Here is a 25,785-nt window from a genome sequence, read left to right on the forward strand (position 1 = left end):
TAAAACCCCTTAATACGCAGCAGTTACAGAACATATACCAACTTCTTAGCGCATTAATTAACGCACCAGTTTTGAGAAAAAAATGAAATAAATATTTTAAATATAATTGCAACATACATTAATTAAATTATTATATTCAATGAAGTTGCTCTATATATTCAATATAGCATGCATATTATGATATAAAGAAATATCATAAATTGAAAGAAAAATTTCAGAGTATAATGTGTTTTTAAAATCATTCAGATGATACATATTGATTACTAATATAATGAAATTGATATGTTGATTAATATGTAATATTCATACTCAGGCGATGATTCAGGGGTCAACCCAACTTCATCAGCTAAAAAGGAAAAACAAATTATTAAAATAAAATAGAATATAGACACAACATATGCATTTTATTTAATATATTCTTTTACCATCGTTGAACAGTCGATCCAATTTTTGGGTTTTCGACTATTAATGGCAACTAGGCAACCTCGTAATTTTGAACCTAGTCCAGAAGACAAAGGAACTTCTATATCAAGTATTGGGAGAAATTTGCCTTCGTGGAGGACTTACTGATGGAACTAACCCGAATTTGTATTACATGGAGAGGAAGACAACGAAAGCCTCCCACGGTTAGCCCGACGGCAAGGGGACTCTAACCCATAATTCGTCTAGCACTGAGAATATTTCCCGTCAGCTGTGTGGTAGGTGCAAGCCGGATGCTGAATTTGTATCGACCAGCTATCGTTGGGATTCGAACTATGAAGGCGAGATTCTGGGAAGGCAAGAGCTCTATACCCTGAACCATCACGGCGCTAACATACGCATTTTTTTCAATAACCGTTGATAGAAAATTTATTTCGAGTTTCGGGTATGCGTAATGCCGAGATATACGCAATATATTTCTACCATTATGTGTCCTGGTTAGAATCAAACAGTCAATATGTGCTTTATATATTTATTGACAAACCCACCGACCTGTGTAGGGGGCAGGGAACTGTCCTTGCATCAGAAAGTTTCTGGGTTCGAATCCCGGGCAAGGCATGGATGTTTCTTTCTCTCTATCTGTGTTCTATGTCCTTTCTCCTTTGTGTGTGAATGTGACCCACCCTATAAACGGGTTGTGGTATTGTGACGTGGGCAACGCTGCTCCACCGCCGTGGCTTCACCACAGGTGTCCACTGGGTAATGAAAAGAGAGCAGTTTTGGCACTTTCTGTGGCCAATGGACAATAGTTCCAAGTGCCCGCCATTAAAAAAAATATTTATTGACAAAACATAATAATAAACATTAACATTAGACTGAAAACGAAAACAACTAAACAAAAAATTATTGATTGGCGACGGATTGGAACCGCCGAAAAGAAATAATTCGTAAAAATTATTAATAATTCATGGCGTTCCCATGGTTCATCAAAATTGTTAAAAATACAATATACCATAAAAAAATAGTTCGATTAAAGATAATTTTCAATTACAATATTTCAAATTGCAAATAAATTCTATTAAATTTAGACTATAATATTCATAAATTTTGAAACATCAACATTCAAATTTTAGATCTTAATTCAAAAATACAACTAAACAAATCTTAATTTTATACTTTAATTGCAAACATATAACTATTACAAAAAATAAATTAAAATTTTTAGGTAATATTTCCGCACAAAAAATTCTGGAGAACAATATTAAACATTCAAGATAATTAAACACTTATAAAACACTTTTTTCATATACAAATACGAGAATAAGAATATATATAAGAATAATAAAGTAATCAAATATATAAATTTCACTGCATATTCAGTTCAGAAATATAACCAGTAAAATTCAATGTAAGTTATCAAGAAAAATATTGTTTTTAGCTCCAATCTGGGTAGAGTTAATTTCTTAAGGGGTGCCACTTTGGACTTAGAAATTACAAAACTAGTACTAAAAGTATTTCCAGATGTTTTGTACCTGAAGTATGCTACAGCTCCAAACTTTAGTGAAGCATCGGAAAACACGTGTAGTTGCATGTCTTTGTTTACTAAATTTAAATCGGAATATTCAAGTTCTGAAGTTCATTAACTTCATTGCACCATATTATCCATTTGTCTTTTAATTCACCACTAAACTCATCGTCCCAATCAATTCCAAGTTGCCATAATTCTTGTAAAATGCATTTAACACGAATCAAAATAAGGGAAGTAAATCCAGACGAGAATATCACTTTCATTGTTCCATTTAAGTCCTAAAACGTTTAAATGAGAATCAGGATCTTCATTAATTTCTATTTCGGAATTAGAGTTTTTCCATAAATTTTTAAGTTCTTTTGAGTTTGTGTCAAATTTTCTCATTGTCATATCTGCATCCTTTAAAATAAAAACAGCATCTGTTGAGAACTGAAAGGCTTCTTCTACAGAAGAACTTCAATAAAAGAGGTCATCAACATACAGGAAATTATTCAGCATTTCATATGCAAGAGGATGCGCATTTTTATAAGCTTTAATATGAGTTTTGATAGTTGCTGCCAAAACAAAAGGTGAACAGGTGACTCCAAAACAGTGTCTATTAAAATGAAACATTGTAGGGAGTTGAGTTTTATCGCAATTTTTATAATAGTCAAAACATTAATAATTTCTATCAAATTCCGATATTTGTAAAAACGCTTGAGCAATATCTCCGCAAAATCCGATTTCATGTTCCCGAAATTTTAAAATTATGTCTACAAGATAAGCATTTAAATTATCGCCGGAAATAAGACATTCGTTAAGATTGAATTCCGCGTTTATTAAATTATTTCCGCGTTTACTACTGGCATCATAAACTATTATTGTTTCTGTACTGGAAGAATTTTCTTTAAAAACATCCCTATGCGGCATTGTATAGCCCACAAAACAATTAGAATTACAAGTTTCGATAATCCCTTCTTTTAATTGTTCTTTCATAACCTCATTGTATCTTTCAAAAAAGATTCGTCAGCGTTAAATCTCCTTTCTAGTAAACGAAATCTTTTTTTCGCGATCTCAAAATTATCGCATAAATTTTCACGAGCAATCTCAGATTTCCACAAAAGCGGTGCCTCATATCTTCCATTTTCAAACCGCAACTTGTTTTCAAAATTAATAAGATGATCCGAGTTCATTTTATTTCTTAACTCTCGAGTAGTGAGAAATGATTCAATATTCCATAAACATGACAAATCATTTGCAACTAAATCAGCTAAAGTGCAACAAATGTTAAAACAAGAAGCAGCACCCTTAAACGGACCATCTGGCATCTGTCCTACCAAAGAATCTCCAAACAACGTCGGCTGAAGGAATAATTTATTGCCTATTTCAATAACTCACCCTTTTAAGTGGAATATAAGAAATCAGCACCTAACAATATTTGAATGAGTTTCTTATCATCCCATGAATCACCGATTTTAAATCCTTGAAAAAGTAAAGTTTCTATTAATTGGGGATCAAATTCTGAATATAATTGAGCAGCGCAAATTTCCTCGGTAATTAATACTTCAATATTTATACTTGAGTAGGGGGAAAACCTGCTGCATAATGTGATATTAACACATTCATATTCCTTTTCCGAAGGATTTTGATTTGAAAATGTGAAAACAAAAAGTTTTTCTTTTCTTAAACTTTTCGCGTTTAATGCTTCAGCCAAATCCTTTCAAATAAAAGATTTTTGAGAAGCAGAATCATAAAGTTTTCAGGCTATTAATTTTTTAGATCCATTTTCGACATGAACTCTAGCAGTTTGCAATAGAGTAGTATTATTTAATGATTGATTAGGTTTAAAAACAGAAGACATTACCGCGTAATTCTCTTGAATTTGATTAGTTTCGGTTTTACCTGGGGGAGAAGTTTGTAATACACTTTGTAATATACTTTGGGCAAAACAATAAATTATGTTGAAAACTTTGACATATTTCACAAGGTTTGATTTTAACTTTACACTGATTTAGCAAATGGTTTTTATAGAAACATTTGTAACAGCGTCCTTCCTTTTTTAATTTAAAACGTTTCTGTTCATCAGTAAAGGTTTTGCATTTTAACCCTGTATGCGATTATGAATTACAAAAAATGCAAGAATTTTTAACAATTGTATTTAAAGCGGCTGATGTAGGAATATTTTTGTTTTTAGGATATCTAGTTTCGTTTTTTGATTTAGCTGGTTCGTGAGTTTTCATAGAAATCGCAGAAACTGCATTAGCTGCTTCTCGAGATTCAATTTCAAATTTTATGAATTTCATTAATTCACTGATATCGCCCGATTTATCATGATCTCTTTTACGATGATATTCTATTATTAAGTTATGAGGCAATTGTTTTAATAAAATCGGAATTAATAAATCACCACATTTATCTGATGCTACACCCATACATTGTAAATTTCTTATACTGATTTCACTTTCATCATACAAATGCCTAAGCCCCTGAATATTTGAAGAAGATTTAACTGGTTCGATTTCCTAGAGTTTATTTACAAAACAATTAAATGTTCCGATTTTCCATATCTTTTAGTAAGGTTAAACACGATTTATAATTTTCTTCTGTTAAAACAAAACCTGCTACTGTTTTATAAGCATCCCCAGAAAGAAAAGATTTTAAATAAATAAATTTATTAACTTACTTAAGGATTCATTAGAAACTATAGCACTACTGAAACTGCTAAAAAATTCTATAAATGTAGTTGAATCACCATTAAAAGTTGGAATGTTAAGCTTAGGCAAATTAATAGAAATCGGAATATTTTTACTATCATTAACATTCGAAACATTAGCAATATTAGTGGAAACTGCCTATTTTATTTTAAACTTTGTTAATAACATTTTAATTTTCATTTTGGAGTCACCTATGTTTTCATGATATTCCATTGAGTTTTTAATTTCTGTTTCAAAAACAGCATTAGCCGTGATTAGTTGCTCAATTGATTCATTAAGGTTTTTTAGCTCAGTTCGTTTTTCTTCGAGATTAAGTAAATATTCTGATAATTGTTCCTGATGAATTTCATCTTCAAAATTGAGATTCTGTTTAAATGTGTCAATTTTCGTAATTAACTTAGTACAATTAGTTCTAGCAATCTTTCGTTTTGCTTTAAATTTATCAATAGCTTCCATTTTCGTGATTGTAAATAAATAAAAGTACAGTACCTGTTAAGTTCAAGCTTACAGTTTGAAGTATTCTAAAATTTCAAGTATTCAAGTAATCCTTTCTTGAATTCAAAGTAAAGCACTTATAAATTAATCCAAAATAAAGCACATATTAAAATCCAAAAGGCCCCGGGTTTCGGCACCAAGAAATGACAGAAAATTTATTTCGGGTATGCGTACTGCCGAGATATACGCAATATATTTCTACCATTATGTGCCCTGGTTAGAATCAAACAGTCAATATGTGCTTTATATATTTATTGACAAGGCATAATAATAAACAATAACAATTAGACTGAAAACGAAAACAAGTAAACAAAAAATTATTTTGATTGGCGACGGATTGGCACCGTCGAAAAGAAATAATTCGTAACAACCGTCATTGAACAGCTGATCCAATTTCGGGTTTACAACTACTAATGTACTACTCAGTAGCCTTGTAATTGAGAACCCAATACAGAAGACAAGAAAACTCCTGGATCAGTACATTATGGTTTGTTATAGGAGCATCGAGGACTTTGTGACTCGACAGATTTAACGTGCAACAGTCACCATTTACTATACATGGAGTTTTCAGCCCAAGCGGATCGAACCCTTGACCATTTGGATATGACCCAGTGCCCTACCAACCAAGCTATCCCGACCCTAACATATGTATTTATTAAAAAACTGTTATGATTAACTTTATAAACACTGAACAACTGATTAGCAATTTATCAAGGGAAAAAAAATTAAATATTAGTCTTTGCGTGAAAGTTTTTAAAACAATGTACAACACGATGTGATACTTTCCAAACACTAGTGAAGTGATACGACATTATTTTAATCCTTTTTTCTATGCAAATTCAGCAACCATCCTATATAAAATAGCACAAAACACGATTGTAGTTCCGCAATACAACAGCAAAATTCGCAAACAAAACTTGGCAAATAATAATAATAATCATAGCAGATTATTCTAATTTTTTTGTTTTGTTTCCGGCAGGGTAAAAACGTGATGCCCGGTGGCTGAGCGGTAGCCATTCGCGCTGTCGTGCCACAGGTCCCTGGTTCGATCCTCGGGCCGGGCAAGGTTGACTCAGCCTTTCATCCCTTCAGTGGGTCGATAAATGAGTACCAAGCATGCTTGTGAACTAAACACAGGGGGTTCCGCTTTCGGCTGACCACCTAACCGGAACATCTGCTTCTGCACCCCACAGCCAAGGGTCTAGAAAACTGAGATGGGCACAGTAGGCCTTGGCCCTCTTGTGGCTGTCGCGCCGCTGAGTTTAGTTTAGTAGAGTGAAAACGTGATAAACAAAACGTACTGACAAATTCTGCTACTCCCGAGTTATCTTGGGATAATAAATATTTGCTTTCTATGCATACCCGAGTTAATTCGGGATGATCAGGAAAGTGGTTAATTTTGCAAAAATGTGTTAATGAAAAAAAAAAAAAATCAAGAAATCAACAAAATTTTCACTTGCAGTAAACTTTTTGCTAATAATTAACCAGACTTTCCAATGAAAAATTTTCAGTTTGCTAGAAAGAAAAAAAGTAATTGGGAAATTGATTTTTACCATTTTTTCCAACATTTTACGTTAATACATTAAAAACAAACCAAAATAACCTTTTATCTGGAAAAAAAATGTTTTTATTTAGGTCATTAAGATGTTTCTTAACTCATCTGTTATCGATAAAAAAAAAAAATACAAATTCTTTAACTTAGTTATTAAATACACATTAGGGTGCCAGTTCTACGAAATTCAATGATAAGGTTTTAGATAAATATGTTCTAATTAAAGATTTTTCTTTTCCTTAACTGATAATTATAGAACTGGCCTATGAACAACGATTTTATTTTCCATTTAACTAATGCTAAAAGCATGTTAAGTGTGCCGATAACTTGAAGAAAAAGAAACGATAATTAAATATTTTAAGGGGCCGTTCAAAAAGTACGTACACAAAAATGGAGAAATTTTAAACCCCTCCCCCCCCCTTCGTACATTACCGTACATAAGGTCTTACTCCCCCCCCCCTTAGAGTACGTACATTTTATTAGTCTACCCCCCTTTTTCATAAAAATTAAAATAATTATGTTTTAAATAAAATTAAATATTTACTTAAGGAGTGTGTAGGATAAAGTCAAATTTAAATTTGGTGTATGTTTATAAAGTACGTACTTTGTATAATACCTCCCCCCCTCCCCATCGTACAAAACCGTACATAATAGCAAATCCCCTCCCCCCCTTCGGGATGTACGTACTTTTTGAACGGCCCCTTAACGCATATACTGATTTTTTTTCTTATCTGTTTTTATTACGTCTAACTAATAGATTAAGCCGTTTTAAAATTGAAAATTATTCTGAGTTATCGTTTTAAAATAATGAAAACCTCTAATTATAGCGTGGGTTGGTTGGTTGGTGTCGTATCCTCTATTGAATCATATTTCATGGTGTGCTTGAATAGTTTTTGTTATTTCTATGGCATTAAAAGAATACAAATCCTCTTCTGTGGGGTAGTTTAAGAGGTGAAGGCCTGCAGCGACTGCAGGGCAGTTAAAAACATGATATGGTGTCAGCTTTGGCGTGGGTGCTTTTTGAATAGGAAAAATAATAATAATAATCCTTTGTGATAAAATAAAAAAGTGACTAAAATAGACGTTTTAAATTAGAAATGGTATTTATTTAGAACCTTAACGCCTCATGTGTCAAATAAGAAGTGTGCGCAAAATAAAAAAGATCTGATTCCTTTTCTAATGATCGTATTTTCACAAACTTGAGTACCAAATTCTTAATGTTTTGAAGGCGTAATTTTAAGTATACCTAAATTAATATATATAATTAATAGTGTCGATAATAGTTTGAATTACGAAATAAGGCTTGAAAACGTACTTTCTCTGAAATAAACTTACTTTTTAGAAATGTTAATGCATTCAGAAATCGATTTATCAAAAGCTATTAGAACGATTCTTTAGATTTCGTATTATGTCATTTAAAATTACATAGTTTAAAATGATGCAAAAATTTATGTATTATAATTCAAACATTTATGCTCACATCAATAACAGTAAAAAATTATTAAAATTAAGTTTTTTAACATGGAATTTCAGTATTATTCTTTATTACACACATGAAGACTTATGTACTTTAAACAACATTAATTAAAATCAGATGAGCAGCTTTGAAATTATCAATTTCTTTGCTTTCCTACTGAGCCGGGTAAAAAAATAATGGTGATTGTAAAATTTCAAGATCAATACAATTGATTTGAGTAGGAGCCGTGATGATTCAGGATAACGAGCTTATGCCTTCCCATGAGGTGAACCGGGTTCGAATCCCAGCAATGGTTGGTAGATATGAATTCTGCATCCGGCTTGCACCGACCACAGTGCTGACGTAAAATATCCTCAGTGATAGATGGATCATGGGTTAGAGTCCTCTTGCTGTCAGGCTAACCAATGGGAGGTTTTCGTGGTTTTCCTCTACATGTAACGCAAATGCGGTTTAGTCACACCAATAAGTCCTGCACAAAGGCAAATTTCTCTCAATACTTCATCCAGGAGTTCCCTTGTCTCCTGGATTGGGTTCAAAATTATAAGGCTAACATAAGGTTCAACGTGGGTTATATTAAAAAAAAAAAGAAAAAAAAATGTACATGGATAGCCCTAATTTTTCTCCCAAGATGTCATAGCACTGATTTTATTCAGTGCTATGACTATCCTGACCACATTCTGTGATGGTTTAGAGCAGCTAATCAATGTGATACGTACCTTGCAATTTCCTCCTGTGGAACCTGGGACTGCCTAGAAAACTGTTTTTGATGGTGGATAATCGTGACTTCCAATATGGAGGATTGATACTAGGCGAACCAGGGGGTGTATTGAGGGGGCTTTCGTCGGGAGTCGACCTCGGATTAGGTTTAGGAGAATTCATGGGCGATATGGAAGGACTGCCAGTATGCAGGTTACCACTGCCTCTCCGATTTCGACTGTAAAATGATTTCAAAAATGAGTTTCAATTTTAAAAATTTAGTTAAAGTTTTTGAATATTAGTTAACTTATCGAAAAAACATTTGAATACTACAATAAGTTTCCGCCGTTCGTCACAGGATGACATTACAACAAGGTTACGTAGAAATGGTCTGGTGTTAAACGACTTATTGTAGGTTTGTACATCTGGTAACACGACCTTTAAATATTAGCGATTACGTATAAGCAATACGCAATTGTTTTCGTACAAAAATGTCAAGTTTTGTGCCACATAAGTGTCATTTGCGGGAACTTTTGATTTACTTCTTTAATTTGAAGTGGGTGGTTTCAGAAGTTTAAAAAGGGTGAGTTTGACGTGGAAGACAAAGAACGCAGTGGAAGGCCGAAATAATTCGAAGACAAGAAATTAGAAGAATTATTGGATGAAGATTCATCCCAAACGCAAAAGGAATTTGCTCTTACATTACATATGTTTCAAGCAATTTCATAGTGTTTAAAATCGTTGGGAATGATCCAAAAACAAGGAAATTGGGTTCCATACGAACTGAAGCGAGCAGACATTGAACGTAGATTTTGCATGAAAATTGATTTTCCTACTTGTGAGCACATAAATGGGAAATCCTACCACACCCGCAGTATTTACCAGACATTGCCCCTATCAGATTATCACCTATTCTGGTCGATGGCACATGGTCTGCCTGATCAGAAATTTACATAATTTGAAGAAACCAAGAAATGGGTCGATTCGTGGATATCCTCAAAAGTTGAAGAGTTCTTCCGACGTGGTATTCGAATGCTCCCAGAAAGATGGAAAAAAGTAGTGTCTAGTAAAGGAGAATACTTTGGATAAAAGATAAAGTACCGTTTTTTCACAATAGACTTATTTTTTGATAGAAAACGGCGGAAACTTATTTGTACTACCAATAAATAGGTCTCTATTTTTCTTTCTTTCTCAATCTGAGTTTTTTAAATACCATTTTAATACGTAAAAGTAATACAAGAACCAATTCCAGAATTTTTGTCGAAATTCAATTGACATTGTATTAATGGATATTACATATAGCGAGATTATATGTTACCACCAGAGTTGAAACACAGGAAAAAAATGTTCCAGTAAAATACGAAATTAATAAATATTTCACTCATTGCCTGGGCATTAAACAAAATAAAAAACGGCATGCCTGCAAAATAACTTAACTATACTAGTTAAAATTATAAAATTTTTTATTTCATACTTTTAATTAATATAATCATGTCTGAATAGAAAGAGTTAAAAGTGATTTCTTGGCTACAACGACTTTCATAAGAGACCATAAATTTCCAGTAATCACCATATATTTTTAATAATATCTGGTATAGATATTTCCTATACTAAAATTCTTCAAGACAGAGAGTGTATTCTTGTCCGATATTCCTTACACTGGTATTTTGTAAATAAAGAGTCCGTTATTCTCATATAAATAATAATATTAAAATTAGCCGGTTAAAGTTAATTTTGTGCTTCATTAAAAATTGCTTTATTAAACAAGGCAAATTTTATGTTATAGTTTTGCTATAGTTATAGTTGCTATATATTTTTGAGCCGATGACCTCATCAGCCCAATATTTTTACATATAAAAAGAAATGAACGTTCTCTCCCCGAAATATACTTTCTGCAGAACTATACTATTATACAATATCTAAAAAACTTTTAAGTGAAATGATTAAGTATTGTATAGAATAACTTAAGTCATATTTCTTATATATGATAAGACAAATGATAGTTCTCATATATCTACCAAGTCTGAAAATACCACGCATCACATACAATAACTACATTTCGTTTTTACATTAGTTCATATACTACAATGATACGTTTGTTATAATTAACGAACTATTAAACGTTACGACTCATTATATTTCACTCTATAACATGTGACGTGAGCCATTTTGCACATTATTAAAATCTAAAAACATTAATCATTTATTCTTAAATTTTATTTTAAATAAAGCAATAGTTATTCTTTAACCTCAAAGATGGCGCACTATATTTGAAACTTGGGAATCATATTATCATTTTTGGGAGCCAACTTAAGCGGTTTGATGTGAACAATTAAAGATGACGTCACTCACCCATAAGGATACCGTCTGGGTTGGAGAGGAGAACCATCACTAAGTTGGAATTCAAATCTGAAACAAAAATACCAAAATGTGCTGATTTTGTCCACTTTTCTATTTTGGAGTCTGAATGTGTAAACAAGACTCTTACCTGGGTCCAGTATTACCATTCACAACTACAGTATCAACCCGTTTCCGAGGCGGATCAACTGTAATAAGAAGTTCACTTAATGATTTCAAATGTTACAGTTAAAACCTTCTTTAATAAATACACTCTTTATCACTGTTAAGTGAAAAAAAAACTATTAAATTATAGTTAAGCTTAAAATTTTTTTTTATTGTTTCTAGGTGGAAATCAGAGATGCCAACTTGCTCCGGACAGCAAAAATATATTTTAAATTGGTAGTTTATCAATTGGGATTCTTGGTTTAATAAATTCAATTTAGTAGATTTTTATTCACCACTATTTCGAAATAATTCACAGCCTTATATAATTCACCACTTTACAGTACTTATGTCTAGGTATACCTTTTAAAAACCAAAAAAAATAGTCAAATATTTGCAAAATTTACTTTGTAGTTATTTACCGTTTTTTTTTAATTATTTTGGCGTGTCCGGAGCAGTTGGCATCTCTGGGAAATCCCCACTGTTCAGTGACGCTAAACAACCTCGATGATTGCTTCGCAATAATAGCTGTTTCTTTGGCATAAAACAGTTGAAATTATTCAACTAAAAATATATGTACTAAAAAGAACACTTGTGCCTCCACTTCCAAATATTTCCCTTATGGGATACTATTAAGATCTAAAAGTGAGCATAAATCATTTCTCAAAGTAATCATTTTTTGAAATAACATTTAAAATTAAAAGTATACTGTTATAACAAATTTGGTGTGTTCACAACTTTAATATTTTTTGTATTGATCACTTTGTGCATGAAACTGACAGTTAAATTCTGAATCATTTAACGAATCTCTTTTATCGTACATTAATGCAATTCATTGTAGTATATTCATGTAATTTGCTCCAGAAAATAATAATTGTAAAAATGGTTATAAGATCAGACACCGACTTATATAACTTGATCTTAAAATCTGATGTAGAATTACATTATTCTAATAATAAAAATAAATAATAACAATTCTCTTAAACTCTTGATTTAGAAATCAAACAAAATCAGAAACGTAAGAATAACAGTACAGGTAATTTTAACCTTTAAAGGTTAAAATTACCTGTACTGTACTAAACAAAAATATTTATAAGAAAACAATAACTTTATTACTTATATCAATTTTATGCTGATGACAACCATACCAATATTAAAATTAATGAGGGAAAACTAGATCCTACGATGTTATTTTCCAGCCAATAAAAATGTATTGACAACCAGTGAAAATTCCGACACCATCATTAAATTTATATATATATATATATATATATATATATATATATATATATATATATATATATATATATATATATATATATATATATATATATATATATATATATATATATATACATATACATATATATATACATATACATATATATATACATATACATATATATATACATATACATATATACATATACATATATATATATACATATATACATATACATATATACATATACATATATATATACATATACATATACATATACATATACATATACATATATATATATAATATGGAAAATTAAACAAATTATGTTTTGCTCTGTATTTTCCTAACATTTTATTTTCTGTTTTTTGCGTGATATGTTTTATTTCGTATATAGTTTTTACTTAATGTGTTCCATTTTTGTTTAAATATTAAAGCTCCTCACACTATTGTATTGATATATTTTGTTTTGGCTATATTAATACAATGTTAGAAAGCACACCTTTTTGCGGATATAATCGTGTGAGCAGATGGAGATTATATCTTTTTTCGATTATTTTGTTCCCTGACTTAATATAATTATTTTTTAAATATTTTGAAGAATATTTTATTTGAATAATTTTTCTTCTTCTCTTTTCATAAATATTTTCCATGTTTTCTCAATATTTTTAACTTATATAAAACAATAAAGACAAAAAGGATAAAAAAGAAAAGAGCGAAAAACAAAAAAAAATTAATGCATCATATTTACTGCGCATGAGCGGTAAGTATATAGAACTCATAAAATACGTTAAAAAACACAGAGAAAACATGGAAAATATTAAAGAATCATGAAAAGAGAAAAATAAAAATTATTAAAATAAAATATTAAAGATTAATGAAAAGAGAAAAAAAATTATTAAAATAAAATATTAAAGATTAATGAAAAGAGAAAAAGAAAAATTATTAAAATAAAAGATTAAAGATTAATGAAAAGAGAAAAAGAAAAATTATTAAAATAAAAGATTAAAGATTAATGAAAAGAGAAAAAGAAAAATTATTAAAATAAAACATTAAAGATTAATGAAAAGAGAAAAAGAAAAATTATTAAAATAAAATATTAAAGATTAATGAAAAGAGAAAAAGAAAATTTATTAAAATAAAATACTAAACAAAAAATTAAAAAGTCTGAAAACAAAAAAAAAAAATGAAAAGAAAAATCTCTTCATCAGCTCACACGATTATATCCGCAAAAAAGAGTGCTTCCTAATATTGAATCAATATTTCCAAAGCAAAATATATCAATACACTGGTGTGATTGAAACAAAATAGAACACATTAAGTAAAAAATATATCAAGTTAAGAACAGAAAATAAAATGCAAAGAAAAAAAAAGAAAGGTTTCTTGTAGTGATGAAGAAATTACCTGCATATTTTCCATTACCTGACTCGGAACGACTTCTAAGAATGACTTCAGTTTCATCTTCATAAGAGGGTTTTCTTTTCTTCCGATCCAGCAGAAGAAAATATATCACTTTTTCTGTATTGTGACTGCAAAACAATAATGATTCATTTAGTATACTCAAAATTATTAATAGAGTCTTTGTCAAAAAATGGAATGCAGAAAAATTACACGAATGCCAACATTAAATAGATATTATAAATAGAGGGTATTCCTAAGTTACTTAGGATTAGAAAAATTAAAAACGATAACAAGAAATTATAAATAACACTGCATGGTTTGCTGCATTCTGCTTCAGAAACAAATTAATTTTTAAAGATAGAAGTGGCCTTAAAAATTCCAAAAATTAGTTTTTTTAATATTTAATTTTTTGTGATATGAATTGATCTTAAAAAATTATATTATTTTTGCGAAGTATACACACTTTAATTTATTTATAAGCGAATCTTTTTAGTACAACTTCATAAAAAATATAATTTTAAAATAATAATTAATGCAATTATGTAACTACGTGTCATTACATTAATTTTTAAGTAATTTTTTATTTTTTTAAAATTTTTTGATTGGAAACATTTCCTGAAATGAATTCAACATAATTTAACATGCAGTCCTTTTTTTTAATATAAGAGTATTTATTTTATAAATCTCATTTTTTATCTCTGTAAAAAAATTTGTTAAATAATTCAATTAAATTTTTTGAAATTTGTTAATGGCCAAAACATTCAAAAAATAGTTAATTTATACTTAAACGATGTTAGTGAAAAGTCTTTTTGAAATGCATGTGACAGTAAAAATGCCTTTTAAGTTACATCTTCATTTTTGTAAATTTTTTGTCTAAAAATGAAGGCATTAGGCATAGCTGGTACAAAAAAGTAAATTTTTAGCATAAAAAAATCTTTTTAAAAGTCGATAGCCTCCTCAAGAGGACGCCATAACGCGGGAGAAAAATTTCCGCTCAAATTCTCTTTTTTCCTTCATTACTAATTTAAAGTGTAGAAAAAATGAGTTCAGACAAACCTAGAGTAATCCATGAAGTTTCAAATACTGAAAAGAAAAATATAAAATATACAAATGAAAACAAATTACGAGATAATAAATTAGGATTACGTAACGGAGAATTTCTCTTCTAATAATTTGTTTGCATTTCAATATTTTGAAGTATTTTTTTCACAGATTGAAAATTCATGACAAAGTCTAAGTTTGCCTGAAATTACTTTTTCTTTTATATAAATTTTAAATTAGTAATAAAGGAGAAAAAGAGAATTTACGAGGAAAATTTTCTTCCGCAGTATTGCGTCCTCTTAAAGTTTAAAAATTAAGTATGACGTAAATCTCCTAATATACCTTAATAATTCATAATAAATTAGACGGAACTGCCAATTTTGGTTTTGCTTTCAACGTTATCAGACACTGGGTTATGACGTTGATAACAATAGTTAAAATGAATAGATTTTTTACCTCAAATAACCACACCCATCAATGAATGTCATATTGAAAGAAAGAGGCACTATTTTTAGTTCAATACACTGTACAAAAAGGACATTTAAGACATATTTGAAAGGAATTAAAAATAAAAATTTAAACGTTTTTATTACATAAAATATGCCCCACGAAAATGCTAAACAATATTAAATTATACCATATTTTAATTAAATTTTAGTTCATTTTGCTGCTGTTATTTTCGTTACTAATTGAAAGTATGAGTTCGATCCCGGTAATGGCTGGTCGATACGAATTCCGCATCCGACTTGCACCGACCACAGTGTTGACGTGAAATATCCTCAGTGGTAGACGGATCATGGGTTAAAGTGAGTCTAAACGTGAGAGGTTTTCGTGGTCTTCCTCACCATGTAAAGCAAATGTGGGTAAGTTCCATCAAAAAGTCCTCCACAAAGGCAAATATTTCCCAATACTCGGTCCAGGAGTTCCCTTGTATTTTGAATCGGGTTCAAAATTACAAGGCTCCGGAGTTGAACATTAGTAATCGCAAACCCAAAATTTGGGTCGACTGTTCAACGACGGTTATAAAAAAAAATAAAAATGGTGGTGCAGATGATAAAACACTCGATAACCCGGGTTCGAATACCAGAGATGGCTGGTCTATACGAGCTCCACAACCAGCTCTTACCGACCACAGTGCTGATGTGAAATATCCTTAGTGGTAAACGGATCATGGGTTAAAGTTTCCTAACCGTTGGATGCTTTCGTGGTTTTCCTTACCATGTAGAGCGAATGTGGTTTAGTTCCATCAAACAGTCCTCTACGACGGAAAATTCTTCTTAATACTTTATCCAAGAGTTCTCTTGTCTTCTAGATTGGGTTCAAAACTAGAAGGTTATGTAGTTGAACATTGGTAATGGTGAATTCTAAATTGGGTCGGCTGTTCAACAGCGGTTATAAAAAAATTATAAAATAAAGAAGGTATTCTCGAAATTAAATCTCTATTATCTATTTGAAGAGTATTAGAACACTAACGTAATTTGAATACATATATTTCCAGAGGCCTCCTTCATTTTCTGAGAGTATTAATTAATATTCGGATTTCTTCTAATTCTATTTTTAAAATAGAGGGAGAAATATTTGATAAAAATTAAATTAAAAACTAAAATTTAAAAAGAAACATCTGTAAAAGTTAAATGTTAAACGAACAATCTATTTAATGGATGCGAGAAAAGTTGAAGAAATATATCACAAATGAAAAAAGTCTCAGCAACTATCTATTCGAAGCAAAGCGTTTTTTTCTAGAAAAAAGAAAAGAATAAAAGTCTAAATCAATATTCTTACTCAGCTTTGAGGAGCTCTTCGATCAACTTTTCTTTGTCTTTGAAACAACCTAGTGACGTCATACTCGATAGAACGTCAGGATCAATATCGTCTGAAGACGGGATCACATGCGTCTACAACAAATAAACACAACGCTTTATATGCTTACTTTCGCAAAACAAAATAATTACACGTTGTCATCGTTTTTGAATAGTAAATTATTGAATCAAATACTTGATGGACTCCATAGAAGAACATAATATTGACTTCACAAATTCCAATGTGTGTACAAAGTGTTTTATTTTTTTAAGCTTATGTGGAGAACGTGTTAAGTGACTTTCCAATTCACAATGTTCAAATGTTTTTGTATTATTGGATACATTTGGAGCAGATAATTTAAGATTCAGACGTAAGTAAAACACTTTTTAAGTGACGTTCTAAATTATGAATCAGCTGTCCTACATTTACGTAAATTGAGGTAATTTATACAAACATAGGGGAAGAACGTGTTAAGCAACTTCTCTAATAGTAGCGTCACATCACACGTTTTTGTCAGTTTTGAAAAATAAATTATTTAGGCGTAACTGAAAAGATTTGAGGAATAGCATGCTAAGTAGCATTACAAATTGAAAAGTACTGCCGGTCCAAAAGTGTTAAATCGGTTACACAAAACACAAAATAAATAAGATGTCAACCTGAATAACCTTTGGTCTAACGATCGGATTTTCCCCTAAATTCTTCAAAAAAAGTAACCTCAAATAAGCTAATTAATTAGAGTTAGGTTTTAATTATGTTGCAAAATAAGACACAAAAACTAAATTTTTTTGAAAAAAAATAACCTTTTTTGCTGTAACTAGTATTTTAACTGCAAAAATATGGGAGATAGCAGGCAGCTATCTGGAAAATAGTAACCTAATAGTTGAGCCAGAAGAGCGGTTGAAATTAAATCGTTACCTAATGTTAATTTCCCTTTTTACGTATTTCACTATATCTCGTGAATTTTAATGCTAATCATAAAAAAATTATGACAAAGCTGTTTTTTTTTATTGTTAATACAACTGCTGTGTAGTATAGTAATATAAATATATTGTTCATGGGCTGCAATAGTGGCACAACGCAAAAAACACGCGTTTTGGACTTAGAACAGGTGTAAATATGAAAATACACATTCTTTCCGCAGCAATACTAGCACAACTCATAATTCAACTTGAAGGTAATCTTCGATTAAGCAAACTAAAGCATTTCTTATGCATTTTCCTTAGGAATGAAAACTTTAAACCCACTTCTCAAAACTTGATATTTTGAGTTGTGCCGATATTGCAAGCCCATGAGCGATATTAAATATTCTATGAATTTCAATAAATTTCTAAAAAATCATAACTATACTCACCTGGACAACTTCTTTCATTGGTAATTCTAGTTCTAATTCAGTTTTACTTCCTCTAAAAATTGGAAAACAAAAAAATAATTTAATTTTTTTAGAAAAAAATGTTGGAATTGTTAGAACAATAAAATTCTAGCTTCGGAAAAATAAAAATCTATATGTTTCCACACAGAAAAAAATTTTAAAACAATATTAAGACACGTGTAACGAAAAATTATTAAAAAATGTTAGTTTAAATTAGAATAAATGAAGTTTTACAAACAATCAACTTTCAATTTGATAGAATATAAAGATTTAAATGCTAATATCATTTAGAATATATCTACAGATTTAGAAATAAAACCTGAAACTAGATAAATAAAAAGGCGTGAAAAGGCATAAATTAAAACTCCTAAACTTTAATAAACGTAAATATGTGTATGAAATTCAAACACAAATAAAAACAAAAATTATTTTGGAGAAAAAGCGTAATAAAAGTCAGTTTATATCTCCATTTAAGAATAAATCAAACTATCAGCAGCTACTGAAAAATTAAACTTACACTTAAAATTACAAAAGCAATTTTAATATGTCAAGCAATAAAACCAAAAAGCGTTTTAGTGAAAAGGCGTAATAAAAGTCAGTTTATTTCTCCATTTAAGAATAAATGAAATCTGCAGTTCTTGAAAAATTAAACTCATACTTTTAATAACAAAAGCAATTTTAATATGTTAAGCAGTAACACTAAAACTTATTTTTGTTGATTCTTTAAGCAATGAAACAAAATACTAGGTGCATGAAAAAATTTAAATGTTGATTTATTTAGAAATTCATATTTAAACTTACGCAGTAACCCAGGAATGTTTCGTTACATCTGCTAACTGTAAAGAGAAAGAAAACATGATTTATAGTCACAAATTAATAATCAAACATATGCAGAATATAATAACAAGTTAATAACAAGCATATGCAGTGTTAACTTTTTATAACTGTTGTAACAAGCATATGTAACTTTTAGATCATAAATAATTACAATGATTCATAGTAGGATAGTAAAAATAGTTTAATTTCGTTTCTCTTTAAATTCGCTGCCTGCTAGTAAGCTAAGTAAGGCGGAGATTTTATATTTCACAGTCCTTAATGTACATATAGTTTTATTAGAAATGAATTTTAAAACGTTAAATAACCCTGTTTAGTGCCATGTTTAATAGTGCTATGTTAAAATATTAATGGTATTGTGGGGGATAGTAGTTATCGACAATGTCAACCTTACCCCAACATAGTACCCACAAGGTACCCCAACATAGAATCGAGTTAACATGTCTTATATTCCACTGAATTGGAATTTTATTTTTGTAGTGGTAGAATACAAAACTCCCCCACCCGAATTTTATCTGTGATAGAACTCTATTTACGGATACCACTTGCTACCGTATTTGCGAAAGACCGAGAGAGCTGTATTAAGTTCACTGCGCTTGGAGCGTTTGTTCTGAGGGCAGTATTAAGTTCACAATTGTGTGTGTGTTTCCTCCTGTGTTGCTATTAGCAATAGAGTGTTTACAGGCCGAAGTTGTGTGTGATCGAGACTGAGTAGCAACAGCGTGAGGAGGACAAAGTCGCTGTCACAAATAGCATGTCAGCTGTTCAAATGTGGACCATCCATCTAAGGAGTGTAACAGCCGAGGTAGGCGAGTTCATATCGCGTCCGGGTCACCACTTCTCTTTGGCGAGATAGGTTGCGTGCATTAAATTCTGCATTTTAGAGTGGTCAATCGTCAAAGATAATAAAGGAAAAATACGAAATTTAAACATAACTTTAATGACAGATTAACAACTGAATTAAAAGCACCCAGGATTATAATAAAACACGTAGAACAAAAGAATAGAAGTAAAGCAGAGCGTAAAGGAGAGAAAGAACAAAATTTTACTATGGTACAGTCGAACTCGTTTATAACGAGCACAAAGGGACGGTAACATGTACTCGTTAAATCCGAGTGCTCGTAATAAACGGGTACTTAAGACAGGCGTGCAACCAGAAGAGGGGGGGGGGCTTGGGAGGTCAAATGATTGAATTTACTTAAAATTTAATTAATACTTACTTACTTTAATTACATTAATTAATTTAATCGCGTTTTTTTTATTTCGCGCACATTTCTTATCATTTTGAAAAAAAAGATAAGACAGAAAGACTAGAAAGATGAGAAAAAAGATTACAAGACGGAAAAATATTGCTCGCTAAAACCGGGTCTTGCTCGTTAAAAGCGACTTCTGTTCCATAGACTTAACATTGATCCAACCAAATATTCTCGTTTCCCTCGGTAAATCCGAGTTCTCGTTAAATCCGAGCTCGTTATAAACGAGTTCGACTGTATATATACATTTGATTCAATTGAAATTCAGTTCAGTCCGTTATACTTCAGGATTGTTGCTGTTCATTAACGTCGCACTAGGGCTGCACAATGGGCTATTGGCGACGGCCTGGGAAACATCCCTGAGGATGATCCGAAGACATGCCATCACAATTTTGATCCTCTGCAGAGGGGATGGCACCCCCGCTTGACCTGCACGCGAAATCGAGCACTTTACAGTAAAAAAGTTTAACGAGGACAAATACCGCACACCCTCGATTCCTACGCAGACTAATCCAAGTGGTCACCCACCCGCACACTGACCGCAGCCAGTGATGCTTGACTTCGGAGATCTACTGGGAACCGTGTCTTAAAGATCTGTCCACTGCGGGACGAAGACGATTACAGAGAACTCATTGAATATACATAGAAGTTCACAAGTTCGCCAGGTCACTAACTTTGGTACTTGAACCTATGTTGATTACCCGAATTTTTGAGATTGAATTATTAAAAAAATCATTTCGCTCATTACTTAAAATTAATTTAATTTTTCAGGTCATATTTTTTGGCGGGAAAGTGGACGGGATTTTGAAAATTTTACTTTCTGTAAAGAACCACCTATAAACTTAATAACGCTAACTCTTAAACTTGATAAACTTGCTATAATAATCTTTAATTGCATGCTTCTAATTTCCCATATTAATGAATTCTGTGCTCATAATTACAAATAAATTCTATGAGAAATGATCAAACGAACGAACTCATGATATCAAGTGCTAACCTCACATCTTGACCCTACACCAATCTTTACTATTACTCACATTTATGAGCACGAAGTCTTTTAGTTAGCTTTGAATACAACAAATCATTCATTAGAAAATAACTTCCCATCGACATATAAAAATTAATGACGATAGAGGGAGGTATATTTCCCTCTAACTTATAAATGGTTACAAAATGATTTTATCAAGAAAATTAAATTTATTTTAAAACGTTTTTAGTTAAGAATACATGTTTTTTACTAATAAATTCATAATTCATTCATTATTTTGTTTTAAAAAAATAATGTAAGTAATACAACGAAATGCGTAACGGGTGTTTTGAACTCTTGGTAATCAAACAGGTTTTGAGATTCTCAGACCAGTCTTTCTCAATAGTAATTTATTCGATAACGGTATTACTTTATCTCTGTTTAGATATTCACATTCAACTCCTAACGCGTATACTTTTTTGAGTTCATTTTTAACAAAGATTTAGAACCTGTATATTAAAATCTTTCACTGCGGAATACCTTGTACGGAAAAAAATGCGTACAAATGTTTACAACACACAAGTGTACAAGTTTATCAAAGCTAAATGTGTACACTCTGGCCACTTGAACAATGAAATGTATATTTAATCAATTAATCCAAATAGGATATTTTTCCGGAGATTGCGGTCTTTTCCTCACATTTTAACCCTTTAAAAGGTCGTGATAAGTATACTTCCCACCAATTTTTAGTGTCGATGGGAAGCTATTTTCCCACTTATGATTTGTTTGACCATCCATCTACTGATAACTTTAGAAAATACAAAAAAATACCAATGAAAAGCATCGTGTATATAAATAGGGATAACAGTAAAGGTTAACGTGCGGTCAAGAAGGTAGGCAAACACCAGGTTACTATTTTTTGTTATGCGTTCATTCATTTCATCATTTCTTATGGCGTTTATTTGTTATTGTCAACCCATAATTCATAAATTCGGTTTTTTACAGGCATAGAAGTTCACGTTTATGGGCAAATCTTTATAATAAGTGAAATTTTGAAAAAAACCATGACATTGCTGGAAAATAACACAAATATAATGGACTAAGATAAAAAAAATATATTCTCAGTAAAAACACGTATATAAAACACATATTCAGAAAAGTGAACCATTAAGTTGGGTAGAAATAAAAAATATTTTTTTTAGAATTTCATTATAAAAAGTGAAATTGCATGTATAAAAAACTAGACTTAAATGCAGAAGTGTCAAATGAGTGAGCGAAGTCATGTAGAGTCCTGAAAAATCTAACAAAAAAAGACATGAGTTAAAAAAAAACATGTTACGAGATCAAGAAAAAATAAAAGAACCAGACAATTTTTAGAATTAGCTGATTAGTTTGGAGATTTATTCCCTTTATACCCGCCAGTGTTTCATGCTCTTCACGGTGGGGGTCAGTATTTGTGGAGGTTGTTTTAACTTCTGGTAGGAGATTCAGGTAGAAGAATTTCTGCAGGTGTAAACTAAATTGCGTAAATCCACATTTCAACGATCAGGTAAATGCATATCATAATAGATAATTTCCCCAAGTATTTCTTTTTCATCAGATATTTTAAAATATGAAGAACACATTTTTTCACAAAAACACGAAACAATTAAATTCAGGACAAATGAGTATTTGGTTGTTGTTGTTGTTAATTTACGTCGCACTAGAGCTGCACAATGGGCTATTGGCGACGGCCTGGGAAACATCCCGGAGGATGATCCGAAGACATGCCATCACAATTTTGATCCTCTGCGGAGGGGATGGCACCCCCGCTTCGGTAGCCCGACGACCTGCGTGCGAGGTCGAGCACTTTACGGTAGCACAGTTTAGGGGCCGTTCAAAAAGTACGTACATCCCGAAGGGGGGGGGGAGGGGATTTGCTATTATGTACGGTTTTGTACGATGGGGAGGGGGGGAGGTATTATACAAAGTACATACTTTATAAACATACACCAAATTTAAATTTGACTTCATCCTACACACTCCTTAAGTAAATATTTAATTTTATTTAAAACATAATTATTTTAATTTTTATGAAAAAGGGGGTAGACTAATAAAATGTACGTACTCTAAGGGGGGGAGTAAGACCTTATGTGCGGTAATGTACGAAGGGGGGAGGGGTTCAAAATTTCTCCATTTTTGTGTACGTACTTTTTGAACGGCCCCTTAATGAGGACCAATACCGCACATCCTCGGTCCCTACGCAGACTGATCCAAGTGGTCACCCACCCGCACGCTGACCGCAGCCAGTGATGCTTGACTTCGGTGCCGTGTCTTAACGATCAGTCCACTGCGGGACAATGAGTATTTGGAATATATACAAACCAACCCAGAACGTCAAATAAAGAAATAGTCACGTCAATGCTATGGCGTCAGAAGAGGATCTCAAGCCTTCCGGTAGGGTTTGTTTATTTTTCTAGGATAGATGCTGAACATTTCTGTTGAGAATGGCTTTGTTTGTATTTAAGGTTTATACTGACCCGTTACGGGTATTTCAATTTATTTTTGCTTTTTTTATGTGCTGTTGTTGGGTTAAATAAATTGATTTTATAAAATAAAAAATAAATAAGAAAAACTGTTTCTTCAAATTAGTTAGATTCGTTACAGTGATCCGAAAGGAACTGTGATAGAATGTGAGTCCAGAAATACTAAAAAATTCAATGCTAAACCTTTACTAATCCAAAATAATGATCTGAGCATGAATAATAATGACTGCATGAATTATATTAAAAATAGTGAAAAGAATAATACGATACGAAAAATGATGAATGAGTCATATGAATAATAATGAAAAATTCAAAGCTGAATTTTTACTAAGCTACAATAATGATCTGAATATGATTAATAGCGACTATATGAATAATATTAAAAGGAGAGAAATGAAATATATGACATATGATAAATGATGATGGGTGATATGAATAAGAATAAAAAGTTCAAAACTAAACCTGTATCAAGTTACAATAATAGTGACTGTATGAAAATTATTAAAAATAGCAAAATGAAAAATATGATGGGATATGATATGAATAATAGTGAAAATTTTTAAAGCTAAACCTTTACTAAGCTACAATAATGACCTGAATATGAATAATAGTGACTATATGAAATATATTAAAAATAGTGAAATGAAAAATATGATATGATAATTGATGATGGGTGATATGAATAATAATGAAAACTTCAAAGTTAAACCTTTATCAATCTATAATAAAATGACCTTGATATGAATAATAATGAATGTATAAAAATAATATTTAAAACTGGGCATAAAAGAAAGCGATACACTTGAGGCAATTTTTTGGATTTGGAAAAAAAAAAAAAAAAAAAAACTCGAATAAGCATTTGATTTATTTATTACCTGAAAGACTGTGTTTATTACACAATATGTTTGAGAAAATATCTCAAATTTTACTTTCCATTAAAGGATATGATAAATTAATTTTCGAAATGCCAAGAGAAATTGATATTTATCAAAGATGGATCGTGCTGAGTTGGCGATCGTTTCAAAATAAATTTTCTTACATAATTTGATTTACTCTAAGCGTAGGAGTTGCAAGTGCGTCACAGAACCATTTAGAAATTTTTGAAATAAATTACTTTTAAAGATTTATGTTTCGTAAAGAAATTGTATCTAAAGTATTCAGAGAATTTTATTTAAGAATATAATTAAATTTTTTTCAAGAGGCTATGAAGAAAATTGCATTAGTATTTTTCAATAGTTCTAAAAATAAAACGAAGAGAGCTCAGCACAAATAACATTAGAATAGAGATAAAAAACTAAAGTGTTGAGAGAAGATTTGAAATTTCCTTCTAAAGTTATTCGGGAAAAATCATTTCTGTCAAGAATGTTTCCTTATATCCGCCTTAAATATATGTATTTAGAATCCTTGCAAAACAAAATAAGCGGTGCAAAATGGAGCTTAAAACTAATACTCAAGTAAGAAAAAAACATAATCACCATAGAAATCTGTCGACTAACAAAAAGGGGACGGAACGAAAAACATTAAAAACCCAGTGCGATGACATAACAAAATTTAGAGGTTTTATTCAATTCCAAACTGTTTTCTTTCGGCAAACAAACAAGTCCTGATATTTTCAGACCCGCTTTCATTACTAGTGCTTCGTTAGAGTTTCATTTTTCTTCTTCTTTTACTTAAATGTTAATTTACGAATAATTCTAAAAACATGAAGTCCCTGTCCAAATTGTTAAGCGCCCTATAAGATTCTATGTAAAATGTCAATTACCAGGGGACACTCTACAGCTTTGTTTTTATGTGACTGAAACCGGTTTGCACTTTTTTACATTCGTGTATCAATTGGTTAACATTGCAATGCAATACGTTAAAAATAAATACAAATAGGAAGTATATAAGAAATCTTCTGAATAAAAACCCATTACATGTATGTTTAAATATAAAAGTGTTGCCTATAAACTCGTGCAACACATGTAATTATTAAAAAACTACAGAGTATCTAATAATTTGGTCCAATTA

General features: G+C 30.9%; 1 protein-coding gene across 5 annotated transcripts in view; it reads right to left on the reverse strand.

The window, feature by feature from the left end:
- Positions 1 to 25,785, reverse strand: part of LOC107442572 (serine/threonine-protein kinase BRSK2) — a 223,225-nt gene that overhangs the window by 10,489 nt on the left and 186,951 nt on the right. For 3 of the 5 annotated variants that reach the window (XM_071182844.2, XM_087161904.1, XM_087161901.1), the window contains 8 exons: positions 18,998 to 19,032; positions 18,179 to 18,230; positions 16,810 to 16,922; positions 13,990 to 14,114; positions 11,350 to 11,407; positions 11,214 to 11,270; positions 8,882 to 9,099; positions 310 to 346 (listed from right to left, as the gene is read on the reverse strand). In XM_071182844.2, coding sequence (XP_071038945.1) covers positions 310 to 346; positions 8,882 to 9,099; positions 11,214 to 11,270; positions 11,350 to 11,407; positions 13,990 to 14,114; positions 16,810 to 16,922; positions 18,179 to 18,230; positions 18,998 to 19,032 — 695 coding nt within the window. The remainder of the gene's footprint in view (positions 1 to 309; positions 347 to 8,881; positions 9,100 to 11,213; positions 11,271 to 11,349; positions 11,408 to 13,989; positions 14,115 to 16,809; positions 16,923 to 18,178; positions 18,231 to 18,997; positions 19,033 to 25,785) is intronic. The other 2 variants (XM_071182845.2, XM_087161903.1) reach the window with 1 other exon arrangement.

Source organism: Parasteatoda tepidariorum, chromosome 4 (assembly GCF_982258835.1).
Source record: "Parasteatoda tepidariorum strain Cologne lab strain chromosome 4, Ptep-v5.0, whole genome shotgun sequence".
Classification (NCBI taxonomy): domain Eukaryota; kingdom Metazoa; phylum Arthropoda; class Arachnida; order Araneae; family Theridiidae; genus Parasteatoda; species Parasteatoda tepidariorum.